The 13,634-nt window shown below is 49.5% G+C and overlaps 1 protein-coding gene across 1 annotated transcript in view; it reads left to right on the forward strand.

Annotated features, from left to right (window-relative positions):
* The first annotated feature begins 1,748 nt into the window (after positions 1–1,748).
* LOC140426985 (short transient receptor potential channel 7) overlaps positions 1,749–13,634 on the forward strand; it is a 246,113-nt gene continuing 234,227 nt past the window's right edge. The window contains exon 1 of the mRNA XM_072512340.1: positions 1,749–2,098. Coding sequence (XP_072368441.1) covers positions 1,932–2,098 — 167 coding nt within the window. The 5' untranslated portion in view covers positions 1,749–1,931. The remainder of the gene's footprint in view (positions 2,099–13,634) is intronic.

Genomic DNA, 13,634 nt, shown 5'->3' on the forward strand with positions numbered 1-13,634 from the left:
CTCCTTTGCTGCATTCCTGTCTAGTTCCAAACAGCGCAATTTAATCAAATCAACTGGCTTAATTGGCTCAGAAACTCATTTAAATTATGAATGTTGTAAAAACGTAATGCACATTTTAACATGATTATTACAAAGGAAAGCGTTGGATAGGGAGACCGTTTCACCCATTTAGCTCATGGATGCATAAGTCCCCCCCCCCCCCCCCCGCCGCACACACCATTCGCACCCCCCATTCCCCCCCCCCCCCCCACACACACACCATTCGCACCGCCCCCCCTCCCCCAACACTAGGGAGTTTGCTTCACCTTCACTCCGTGATCTTTACAAACAGATGCTGAGCTGAAGTGGGAAAAGACAGGGAATGATAACCATCCAGGTTATACAGTAAACTTTGATGTTAAAATGTATTTTACATAGGAACAGGAGTGTGTAGGTCATTCAGTCCTTACAGTTTTTTCTGACGTTTCAGTGTGATCATAAAGCTGTACCTCAACAACATTTTGTAACGTTTACAGCAGAGCTGAATACAATTCGGAACATTTAAGCTGGTTTTGTGATTAAAATTAACAACATATTGAGACAATCTATAGAGTCTTTATATCGGTTTTGCTGCCCAGCAAGCGACCTTCCCAGTTATCAAGGCGCGCCATAAAGATGATTGGGATTTATTCATCAGACATTGGCACCTACCCTTTCTTATTCTACATTTACAGATATTTCCTCTTAACCTCTAACTTGAGGTCTTCGACGGCTGAACGAGACGAAGCCGATCTCAATGATGAGTATTAAGACATGTAAAGCCAAAGCAAAGGAATACATCTCAGGTACGAGCAGAATATCAAAGTGCATTCATTAAATCCGAAATGGTGGGAAGGGGGCTGCTAGACGCTCTGGTGGTGGTTGTAACGCGTGGAATTGGTTTCTGCACTTAACACCTGGGATTACTTCCATGTCCAACTGTTTTCCGTGTTCATTACCGTCAATATTGATGATCATCAAATAATAAGTGGTAATGGTAGCTGCTGCCCCTGGTGCCTGCTGCCTTTTCTCAACAAGAGTCTAAACCAATTCATCCCCTGACTCTATTTACACCCTTTTAAAAACAATCTGCACTCCAGCGACTTGTACTGCAGGAGCGTCTCATGCAAGTCGATAGTTTATCCCCGCTGTCCCTGTATAATTCTCACTTTATCTCATTTTACCACAGGCAGGGTTCATGTCTGACCCGTGACAAATCTCCCCCACCCCCATGTGAGTTAAGAACGGCCGTTTTCTGTTTCATCTCAACTTGATCTGCTCCTGCCTGCCAACCTAAGACAGTCTGGTCTGATCGCAGCATTGTTAATTCGTCAACTGAGCCCCGTCCATCAATCGGTGCGAAATCCACTCCGCCCTGTACCTCCAAAACCCATGGACGGTAAATGATCCTGGTGTTTGCGTGCCCACTGCCCCGCTGCGTTGGCGCGAAGGTAAAATGATTGCGAGCATCACAGAAAGACGAGCAAGTTAATTATTGGTGATTGCAAATTCAAAGTGTTGCTGCATTTGATTTTTGGACAAGGGTGTCATTGGGCGCGGAGCAAGGCGGGCGGGGGACGTTCACAGTGAAAGGGTAGGGGGTGTGGGGCTGTCCCCCTATCTGCTTGCTGTGTCCCCTGGTGATTTATATTCCTTTTTAAATTGAATCTTCTCTTCAGTACGTCATCCGATCAGAAACTCCGGCTCTGCCAGTGGGTTAAATGTGGTGACGTCGCGGGTCCCAGCTCAAGCTCGCCTGGACACTCCTGGAAATTTGCTGGGAGATGACAGGCGAGGCTTGGAGAGGAGCCGGTGCCACCAGGCAGTGAGGGGGGAGAGGGCGAGCTCCAGACAAGTTGCTGCAGAGTTAAAGAGCGCAGGGACATGAGCAGAGGCGAAGGCGCTTGGTGCCCATGTCAGTCAAACTCTCCAGGAACAATGTTGTGCGGAGGAGCCGCCCCAACCTGTCCGGACCTTGCCTGCAACCTGGCGACCAGCATCACCCGCCCGCTTACCCGGGCTCCGAGTCACAGGGTCTAGAGCAACAAGGCGGCGACCGCTGCCCGGGACAGCAGCGTATGTAAGTACTGGTGTGTGAGGCTGAGATGTGTGTGTTGTGAATGCTGGCTGCACACCGGGCTCCGGCTGATAAACTTTGTTTCTCCCGCTTTGATGCGGCTTCTGGCAGCTTTTGCATGAGTATTAGAATAAATGCACTGAATTCGGGGGACCATCACCTTTCACGTGGAGCTTTTTGATTACTAAAGGGAGTTGGGAATACATGGTAGGCACCACTTGTTTGATGCAGTCTGCCTGCCCCTGGAAAAGATGGAAACAGCACAGGACACAGTTGCATCTTAACCGAGTGCAGCGGTGTGAAGGAGATGCCTGAGATTGCTGACCTGTTACTGTCGCTGTGCACACAGCTCTCTCTCTCTCGGCAGTGTTCATTCCACCCGCGTGCACGGCTCCGTGTCTTATCTTTCCCTGAAAATCGCAAGATTGAAACGATCCCAAAGCAATAGGTGCTCCAATTGGTTTTGTGGATATCCTTCAGTTCCCGTCACTTTGACAAGAGGAGGCGAACAGCCGCCCCCTGCTGGCCACCCGCTTTGTTCAGTAGGTTTGATCAGCAGAGGACATCATTGCCTCGAAATTCCTCTTTCGCCCGCCTCCCTGCGGAAACAACACAGCCGCTGGGGCGCGCGTTGGTTGAACGGCGAGAGATGAAAGTACTTTTTCAGTTGGTATGAAAACTCTGTGTCAGCCTCGACAAAGAGTCATCCAGACTGCAAACGTTAGCTGCCTTCTCTCTCCACATATGCCGTCAGACCTGCTGCGATTGTGCAGTACTTTCTGCTTTTGTTGTATATAAAAACTGTCTCCTTGGCTGTGTAAACCTCATAGAATCATAGAATTTACAGTGCAGAAGGAGGCCATGCGGCCTTTCGAGTCTGCACCAGCCCTTGGAAAGTGCACCCCACTCAAGCCAACACCCCCACCCTATCCCCTTAACCCAGTAATCCCACCTAACCTTTTTGGACACTAAGGGCAATTTATCATGGCCAATCCACCTAACCTGCACACCTTTGGACTGTGGGAGGAAACCAGAGCACCCTGGAGAAACCCACGCAGACATCGAGAGAACGTGCAGAACCCATACAAGCAGTCACCCAAGCCGGGATTCAAACCTGCGACCCTTGAGTTGTGAAGCGGCTGTGCTAACCACTGTGCTACCATGCCACCCACAGGTGAACAATCAGAAACTGCCGACCGTACGATATAGAATAAACAACATTGCCGTGAAATACTGAGATTAGCAGGCCATAAAGTAGGGAGCTGCACATAAGGAAAGTATATCTGGTTGGGGGGGGGGGGGGGGAGCTCTGGCAAGCTGCAAGCTCAGGTTAAAAGAGTTCTTTGCTGTGTGAAGGGTGGGGGTAAGAGAGGTTCTCCCCTGTGTGAGGCTCCAGAGTTAGCTCCCTTGTTAACTCCCACCGGGTTAGCGAGGAAAAAGGGAGATCTGTAAAAACTACGTCCCAATTAATCAAGCAGCCCAGACAAGCTATGTCACACGGAGTGGCTGTGATGAGTTAGACTACGCAGGAATAGTGTAACACTATCATCAGGGTGATGCAGCCGTTGCCTCGGGTAATAGCCCTGGGCTGATAGCAAATGTATGTTGTATCAGACTCGCAACGCACTCGAATTAAACCACTCTCTCTCTCTTGCTGCTGTGACATTTTCATTTGTCACACTTGTTGCCTTTGTGATTTCCCCCAGAAAGGAAGATTAAGGACGAGAGCCAGTGAGCCTCAGATTTGATCATTTCTCCATATGTTTCCATCTAAAGTCTGGCCACCGAGAACGCAATTCTGCCCGAGGGATCCTAATTTCTCTCGTTCAGCTGTAACGGGAAATGTGGAACTGTTTTGTAATTACTTCAACATTTGATGATAAATGATCAGCCCCCAAACTATAACAAGCTGGAGTTGGATTCCAATTAGACTTCATTTCAAATGTTTGCTTTATCTCTCTCTCTCCACCCCCCCCCCCCCCCCCCCCCCCCCCCATGTTCTCATCTCTAAAAAAGCAACTCTTTTTAATCAGCTGGCTGAATCAGGATCAATGTCATGCACTTGGATTGGATTGGATTTGTTTATTGTCATGTGTATCAAGGTACAGTGAAAAGTATTTTTCTGCGAGCGGCTCAACAGATCATTAAGTACATGAAAAGAAAAGGAAAAAAAGAAAATACATAATAGGGTAACACAAGGTACACAATGTAACTACATAACACCGGCATCGGATGAAGCATACAGGGGTGTAGTGTTAATGAGGTCAGTCCATAAGAGGATCGTTTAGGAGTCTGGTAACAGTGGGGAAGAAGCTGTTTTTGAGTACTTAGTGTTCATCATGTTTAATGTCACCCTGTGATCAGATAGTGACAGATGTACTTGGATCAGGACAAGCTCCCACCCTGTGATCTCCAGAATGGAACAGCGAGTCACATGATCGCAGACAACTGATTTTTCACAAGACCTGGGGTGAAAGAATGCAGATTTTTTGAGACACAATAGCTTAAAAGCCAGATGCTCTATCTTGCCCCAATTGACTGGCGCATATTTTAATGAACAAAAGTTGCATCTTGTGAACAATGAATGCAATTGTTGTTATAGTACGATAGCTGTAAGAGGGTGGAGACAAACAGGACTGAGGGTGAAGGGGAAGAGTACTGCCTTGAACATTTGATGCAGGAGGAACAATCAAAGGCATTAATCAGCTGAGCAGGTGGGTGATTTGGTTGCTGAGTTTTAAGATTTTATTCCTCTAAACAGGCACTGTAGGTTAAGTCGATACTGGAGAGAAAGAAGCATTGTATTACATTTATGGATTAACTAGCTAAACTATTTAATATATCTACAAACAACAGTCAAATGATATTTCAAAACTTGAAACTTAATGAATGAATGACACTGCCAGTGTGATATGTGGAAAGTGGTGGGCATCACATCTGCAGTAGGTGTCTGCAGCTCAAGGAACTTCGACTCAGAGTTGATGAGCTGGAGTCTGAGTTTCGGACACTGTGATGCATGAGGGAGAGGGAAAGTTACCTGGACAATTTGTTCCAGGAGCAGTCATACCACATATACTAGATACTTCTGATTTGGTCCATGGTCAGGGACACCAGGCTGTGACTGCGAGTGAGGCAGGTATGGGGTGAGGCAGGTATGGGGACTAGGAAGGTAACAATGGAGGAGCCTTAGCCTCTGCAATTGTCCACAAGGTTTGAGAGTCTTGCATCTTGTGTAGATGAGAGCCGGGAATGACCACGGCGACATAGTGCAGCAAGACATTAAAGTGGGGGGAGTTAAAAGGAATGTAATTGTACTGGGAACAGTGTAGTTAGTGGAATTGTCATGGTTCACTGCAGCCGTGAGCGTGAATTCCGGAAGTTATGTTGCCTGCCTTATGCCAGGGTCAAGAACATCTTCTTGGGGCTGGAGAGAAACTTGGAGTGGGAGGGGAAAGATGTAATTGTCATGATGCATGCATAGGAGTACCAATGACATGTGAAGGAATAAAACAGATACTCAGAACAAAGAAAAGTACAGCACAGGAACAGGCCCTTCAGCCCTCCAAGCCTGCGCCGACCATGCTGCCCGTCTAAACTATAATCTTCTACACTTCCGGGGTACATATCCCACTATTCCCATCCTATTCATGTATTTGTCAAGATGCCCTTTAAACGGCACTATCGTCCGTGCTTCCACCAGCTCCTCCGGCAGCAAATTCCAGGCACTCACTACCCTCTGTGTAAAAAAACTTGCCTCGTACATCTCCTCTAAACCTCGCCCCTCACACCTTAAACCTGCTCCCTAGTAATTGACCCCTCTACCCTGGGAAAAAGTCTCTGACTATCCACTCTGTCTATGCCCCTCATAATTTTGCAGACCTCAACTTCCGTCATTCCAGTAAGAACAAACTAAGTTTATTCAACTTCTCCTCATAGTTAATGCCCTCCATATCAGGCAACATCCTGGTAAATCTCTTCTACACCCTCTCTAAAACCTCCACATCCTTCTGGTAGTGTGGCGACCAGAATTGAACACTATACTCCAAGTGTGGCCTAACTAAGGTTCTAAGTTACAGAAGTGTGAGCTCTTAGGGTCTAAAATAAAAACCAGAAACACAAAGGTGGACTTCTTTGGACTACCTTGAGCCATAGACTAAATGGCATAGAGAGATGGAGGCATGGCCCAAAGGTTAGTGTGGGAGAAATGGATTTTGATTCATGTGGCATTGTCCAGGGCAAAGAGGAAGCTATACACTTTTGTGGTCTTTACCCAAATTCAACTGGGACCAATGACAGGAAGGGACAGAATGTACATAATAATGCACCAGCAATTATGGAGAGGATATGGAAAAATGGTTTTAGGAAAGGAGAGTTTGGATGAAGGGAGATTTAGACATCCAAAATCAAAAGTACAGGCAAGAAAAAAAGTATATCAATGTGGGTAAAGATAAGCTGCAAGGGACAGGAAGGGGCAAAGTGTTTAATTTGTAATAGTGAAGGTCCATGCAGGGAATAGTCGTTAAAAATAAAGTTGAAGTCACTTTATCTGATGTGTTGAGCATCTGCAATAAGACAGATGATTACAGAAACATAGGCTGGGATTTTCTGGAATGGAAATTCTGGAGAGGTAGCCAAAAATCCATTGACTTTTGATAGGACCACAAAATCCTGGCCATGGACAGGATGGAAAAATCCCACCCAATAGTTACACAGTGACAAGAGTCAGGCCATCAGTTGCGGCATGTAGGTGGAGGACGCATCTTTGGCGCCTGCCAGAGTAGTCTTTTTTAAGCCCTTTACATCCAGTTTTGGTGGCAAATTCTTTTGTGAGGAGTTGTGGGAAAGCCTGGGACATTAGTAGAATATCAAAATCAGGAAAGAAGAATCCAGGGAAAAAGGGAGCAAGTGAAAGTCCACCGCCGAACATGGTGAGGGGTGCAGTAGGAGGAAAGATGGTGGGAGAGAGTTCATTGGGTGGGGCCGTGCCCAACATGGGCGAGAAGGTGGCTGAAGTGATGGCTGGAGAATTTGAGCGGTTTTCAAAGCATTTTGAAAGGCGTCGAACGGAGATGGTGACCTCGCTTAAGAGTGGAGTTGGTGAGGACTTTGACGGTGAATGGGATTGGAGTATGGTGTTGGACCCAAAGGTAGACAGGTCCCAACCATTCTCGCTAGTCCCTTCGTGGGGGTGGACAAAGATGTTCATGAAGGAGATGGGAAGGGTGAATCCGTGGTGGTTTCTGCACCCGCAAGATAGGGGGTACTCGCTCTTTAAGGATTGACCCTTTTGTGGTGGGAAGGCGCTGCTAGCTGGGGTGAAGAAGACAGAGTATTTGGCGATTGTGATATCGGACCATGCTCCGCTCTGGCTGGATGTGGTCTTGGAGAAGGGTCCAGCCCAGAGGCTAGCATGGAGGTTAGATCTAATTGGCACATCCAAATTTTTGCATTAAGGTGGGGAAGGTGTTTGAGGAGTTGAACCGAGATGGGGAGCTCTCATCATTGGTGGTTTAGGAGGCTTTGAAGGTGGGTAGTGAGGGCGAGGCCATCTCATTCAAGGCGAAGGTGGATAGGGAGGAGCGGCAGCAACTGATAGAGGAGATATTGGAGGTTGATGTAAGATATTCGGAGGATCCAGAGCTGGTGCTTTTGGTGAGGAGGAAGGAGTTGCCGGCGAAGTTTGAACTCCCGTCCAACGAGAAGGCGGTTCAGCAGTTGAGGCGAGCATGGGGGGTTGTGTATGGGGGGTTGTGTATGAGTATGGCGTGAAGGCCAGTCGATTGCTGGCAGACAGCAGCAAAGGAGATCATGCAGATTAGGGTTGAAACGGATGGGTTGTGGTGGAACATAGGGTGTCTGTGTACGCGATGATCTGCTGCTGTACATTTCAAACCCGGGCTCATCGTTGAGGGACATAATGGGGTTGCTAAGGAAATTTGCAGCGTTTTCACGAGCCTGATGGGGAGGGTGAAGGAGGACTTGGGGAGATGGGACAGTCTCCCTTTGTCATTGATTGGTCAAGTGCAGGCAGTAAAAATGAATATTCTGCCACAGTTTCTGTTGCAAAGTCTGCTAGTCTTTATGCCAAAGTCATTCTTTTGAGGGGTGGACAGGCTGGTCTCGTTGTTTATTGGGGGTGGGTGGGGGGAGGTCGCTAGGCTAAGGAAGGCAGTGTTCCAAAGGAAGCAGCAGTCGGGGGACTTGGCCCTTCCAAACGGATTGTATTATTACTGGGCGGTGAATGTGGAGAAGGTATGGTGCTGGAGTAAGGAGACGGAGGCTTTGTGGGTGCGGATGGAGGCCGGTTCTTGTAAAGGGTCAGGATTGCGGGTGCTGGCAACTGCACCTCAACCGTTCGCCCAGGGAAGTATTCAAATAATCCTGTAGTGGTAGCCACACTGGAGATTTGGGCAAAATGTCGACAGCGCTTCAAGATGTGGGCAGGGTCGAGGGTGATGACGATAAGAGGGAATCATGGGTTCGAGCCAGGGGGGATGGATGCGAGGTCCTGTGGATGAGAGGAGAAGGGGGTAAAAGAAATGAAGGATCTGTTTCTGGAGGGGCAATTCACAAGTTTGGAGGAGCTGAGGGTAAAGTATGGACTTCACCGTGAGGAGGGCTTCAGGTATATGTAGGTGCGGAATTGCGCAAGAAAGGTTTCCCGAGCTTCCCAGTGGCACCATCCTCGTTGTTGTTGGAGGAGGTGCTCTCGGTGGGGAGCTGAAGTGTGGGGTTGTTTCAACGATCTACAGTGGGATTATGGAGGAGGACAAGGAGTCCATGGAAGGGATTACGGCCAAGTGGGAGGAAGAGTTGGGGATGGGGTTAGAAGAAGGATTATGGTGCGAGTGCTGCGGAGGGTCGATGCCTCGACCTCATGTGCGAGGCTGGGGTTGATTCAGTTAGAACTGGTGTATGGGGCACACTTGTCCTCCAACTTTAGTTATACCATTAGATAGAGTATTAAAGAGGAAGTTATTACAGGTTGTAACAAAGGCAATATAATGGTTGAGGACTTTAATCTTCATATGGACGGGATGAATCAAATTGGCAAGGGTAATCATAGAACCACAGCTATGTTACGGCCCAGAAGGAGGATAACTTGGCTCACCGTGTCTCAAACGAGCATTACAGAAATGTAGAATTAGAAAATAGGAGCAGGAGGAGTCCACTTGGCCCTTCAAGCCAGCTCTACCATTTATTCTGATTATGACTGACCTCCAGAGCCTGTTCTCACCCACCCCTCCATATCCTTTCATCCCTTTCGCCACAAGAGCAAACTTCTTCTTGAAAACATAAAATGTTTTGGCCTCAACTACATTCTGTGATGGTGAGTCCCACAGGCTCACCACTGTCTGGGTGAAGAAATTTCTTCTCATCTCAGTCCAAATGGTTTATCCCGTATTCTCGGACTGTGTTCCTTGGTTCTAGATACTCCCACCATCGGGAACATCCTTCCTGCATTGACCTGTCTAATCCTTTTAGAATTTTATAGGTTTCTATGAGATCCCCCCCCCCTCATTCTTCTGAACTCCAGCGATTATAATCCTAAACGACTTAACCTCTCCTCATATGGCAGTCCTGCCATCCCAGGAATCATTATGGTAAACCTTCGCTGCACTCCCTCTATAGCAAGAACATCCTTCCTCAGATAAGGAGACCAAAACTCTACACAATGTTCCAGGTGTGGTCTCACCGAAGTCCCGTATAACTGCAGCAAGACATCCCTGCTCCTGTAATCTAATCCTCTCCCAATGAAGGCCAATATACCATTTGTATTCTTCAGCACCTGCATGCTTACTTTAGCGACCGGTGGACGACGACACTCGGGTCTCGTTGCACATTCCCCTCTCTCAATTTATTGCCGTTCAGGTACTAATCCCCCTTCCTGTTTTTGTTACCAAAGTGGATAACCTCACATTTATCCACATTATACCACATTTGCTCACTCACTCAGCTTGTCCAAATCACACTGAAACATCTCTGCATCCTCCTCACAGCTCACCCTCCCATCCAGCTTTGTGTCATCTGCAAATTTGGAGAAACTACATTTAGTTCCCTCATCTCAATCATTAATATAAATTGTGAATAGCTAGGGTTTCAGCACCGATATCGGTCATTCCCCACTAGTTGCTGCCTGCCATTTGGCTTATTCCTATTCTTTATTTCCTGTCTGCCAAGCAGTTTTTTATCCGTCACAATACACTATTACACAACTACTACAAGACACAAGTCAGGAGTGTGTTGGAATACTCTCCACTTGACTGAATGAGTGTAATTCCAACAACACTCAAGAAGCTTGTCACAATCTGGGCAAAGCAGCCCGCTTGATTAGCACCCCATCCATCACTTTGAACATTCACTCCTTTCATCACACAGTGACAGCAGTATATACCATCTACGGGAACTCACCAAGGCAACTTCAACAGCACCTTTCAAACCCAGGAACTCTACCACCTTTAAGGACAAAGGCAGGAGAGACATGGGAACACCACCATCTGGAAGTTCCCCTCTAAGTCACTCACCACCCTGACTTGAAACTATAATTGCCATTCACTGGCGGTGGGCCAAAATCCTGGAATTCCCATCCCTAACAACACTGTGGGTGTGCCTACACTTCATGAACTGCAGCTGTTCAAGAAGGCAGCTCACCACCATGTTCTCAAGGACAATTGGGGATGACCAATAAATGCTGGTCTGGCCAATAAATGCTGGTCTGGCCAGTGATGCTCACACTCTGTGCAATAATGTAGAAAAATGCTAAATTATAGTTCCTTCGAAGCAGAACCAGGATAAATTATCATGCAGAACGGAGAAGTGGAAGAGATACTGAACAAATGTTTTGTGTGTGTCTTCACAGCAGAAGGTACAAGTTATACACCAGAAATACAGATTAACCTGTGAGGCAAAGAGGAGTCAGGAAACTCCAGTGATTAACAGAGCAAAGAAAAGATACTGAAGAAAATCAGGGGGCTAAAATCTGACTGATGGTGAATGCTATGGCCATGATTTTTAAAAATTCACTTGATTCTGGGAAATTTTGAGCAGATTGAAAGGAGGGAGAGAGAGAAATCGAGCAACTACAGATCAGTTATCCTGACATCAGTCATCAGGAAAGTTCTGTGGCCTGCTTCCTCATTGGCTGACGCTGAAATAGCAAAATGCGATTGGGCAGAGAATCGGTTCTGATGCCAAAATCGCGGCGGGCGCCGATTTGACGCCAGTTCATGATTCTCCGTCACCTCAACTACGGTGTGAATAGATACCGGAAATGCACGTACAGTAAACACTGTTTGCATATCATTAGCGAGCCCGACCCTGTATTCTCTGGGGCCTCCGCGATTCTTCTCCACCGATGGGCCGAGTTCCCGATGGAGCGGTTAACTTGTGCTTTTACAAATCGTGAAACCGGCGTTGTGGCTGATGAAGGAGAGAGAGGAGGTAGGACACAGAGAGGAGTGACTGTGGGCTGCCAGGCCGAACACTGGCAGGGCTGGCTCGGGTGGGGGGCACCCTGCCAGGTCCGAGGGAGAGTGGGGTGATGAGGGAACAGGCCAAGCGGCCGGGGTCACCCCCCAAGGGACTGGGGCAGTGTCCAGGTACAGACCGCATTGCCGTGGTGCCAGGGGTTATCCACTGCGGTCGTGGCTGATGGCACCTATCCGGAGGTCACAGGCCGACATGGAGACCCGCTAAAACAATGGCCAAAAAGAAACCTTGAGCGTGATCGAGCAGTGCTTCGGCCTCCTGAAGATGCGGTTCAGCGCCGAGGTCCCAGGTTCAATCCCGGCTCTGGGTCACTGTCCGTGTGGAGTTTGCACATTCTCCCCATGTCTGCATGGGTTTCACCCCCACAACCCAAAGATGTGCAGGGCAGGTGGATTGGCCATGCTAAATTGCCCCTTAATTGGAAAAAATGAATTGGGCACTCTAAATTTTAATTATAAAAAAGAAGATGCGGTTCAGGTGCCTGGAGCGCTCTGGAGGGTCCCTTCATTATGACGCTGGGAGGGCCGTCCACATCGTGGTGGCCTGCTACGTCCTCCACAGCGTCGCGCAACACAGGGGGAGGAGGAGGATGAACAGCAGGCTTCGTCCGATGAGGAGGATACGGGGAGAGCAAGGATGGGCAGGACATGGCCCAGACAGGCACGGGAGGCTGCAAGACGTGTGCGTCAGGGCCAACATGTACGGGACGCTCTGATCACCTCCAGGTTCACCGACTGGAGGGGGCGGGGGGTGCAGGATGGAGTGGGGGGACAGGTCAGGGGCCTGGCACGATTCCAAACCTCACCCCCCCCCTCCCCCACCAAGCCCGGCCACCCCCTGCCTGCAGCTCCCTCCGTGATACAGACCTGCTGCACTACTGGGTATGGGCTCTGGATTGGCAGTAACACCGGGTGTCAGGTCCATGAGATGTTGGATAATGACAACCCGCTCTGCCATGAGCTCTGGTGCTCGTATGGCAACGTCTGACCCCTGCCCATGGTAGCCCTTTCCACCGTCCACCTGGGTGATCTCTGCAGGCGAGCTGGCCAATCCATCACACGGTCCCATCGATTCCCTGGGGTGACGGTGGTGGGGACAGTCTGGGGGTGCGGGAGGGGGGGTGCAGTGCAGGGTGGGGGGGGGGGGGGGGAGAACCCACTCCATCCACAATGTCGGCCCATTTACCCACCCCCCCTCGCACCGCACCCTCTTTCTGGCCAGACCAGACCAGCCCAATCCTCACACCCATCCATCAGACAAAGCACTGAGACAGGTTGTAACAGTGGTAACTGGTGTTTGATGTGCACAAATATTTACAGACTTGTGCCCTAGCCCCAATAACTAAACTGTGTCCTGCACCCGTGCCAACTTGACTGGTGTATTACTTTCTGGCCTAACGGGCCCTAATGCTACGTCTAGGTGGTTCCCCAGATGGTACAGCAGGTGTGGAGGCGGCCTGCTGTGAATCCTGCCCTGCAACCTGGGTCCCCGTTGGCACACATCTCCTGGGGAGACTGGACCTGGATGGGTATGGTTGCTGCTCAGGTGTCCCGGGTGGCATGCTGCCTGCTGCCCACCAGATGCACCAGGGACAGGAGGGGGCAGTCCGAGGTGCTGCGGTGTTCCAGCACCTCCCCTGTGGGAGTCACCGCCACGGGCCCCATCACCTCCTCCTCCCTCAGGGTGCCCGATGGCCCCCCGTGCTATTCCATGGGATGGGGGTGCAAGCGGAGCCATTCACTGATGCTCCCCCGCCACCGCCCGGGCAATGCCGCCGCCGTTCCCAGCCATGGCCTGCTGTGACTGGGCCACGTTGAGAAGCGCCGTTGCAATGTCCAGGTGGCTCTGGCACATGGCAGCCCAGTCCTGGGACTTGGCCAGTGCCCACACAGAATGCCCCACGGTTTGGAAATGCTGATCCATAGCCACGACCGTTGCCCCCAATACCTCCACAGCGGACGCCACCCTTGCAGTGTTTGCCTGGGTGACAAGCATGGCCAGCATCACCTCCTGCTGCTGCATGCGGTTGGACTCCTCCACCTGCACCTGC

The sequence above is a fragment of the Scyliorhinus torazame genome, chromosome 7, assembly GCF_047496885.1.
Source record: "Scyliorhinus torazame isolate Kashiwa2021f chromosome 7, sScyTor2.1, whole genome shotgun sequence".
NCBI lineage: Eukaryota > Metazoa > Chordata > Chondrichthyes > Carcharhiniformes > Scyliorhinidae > Scyliorhinus > Scyliorhinus torazame.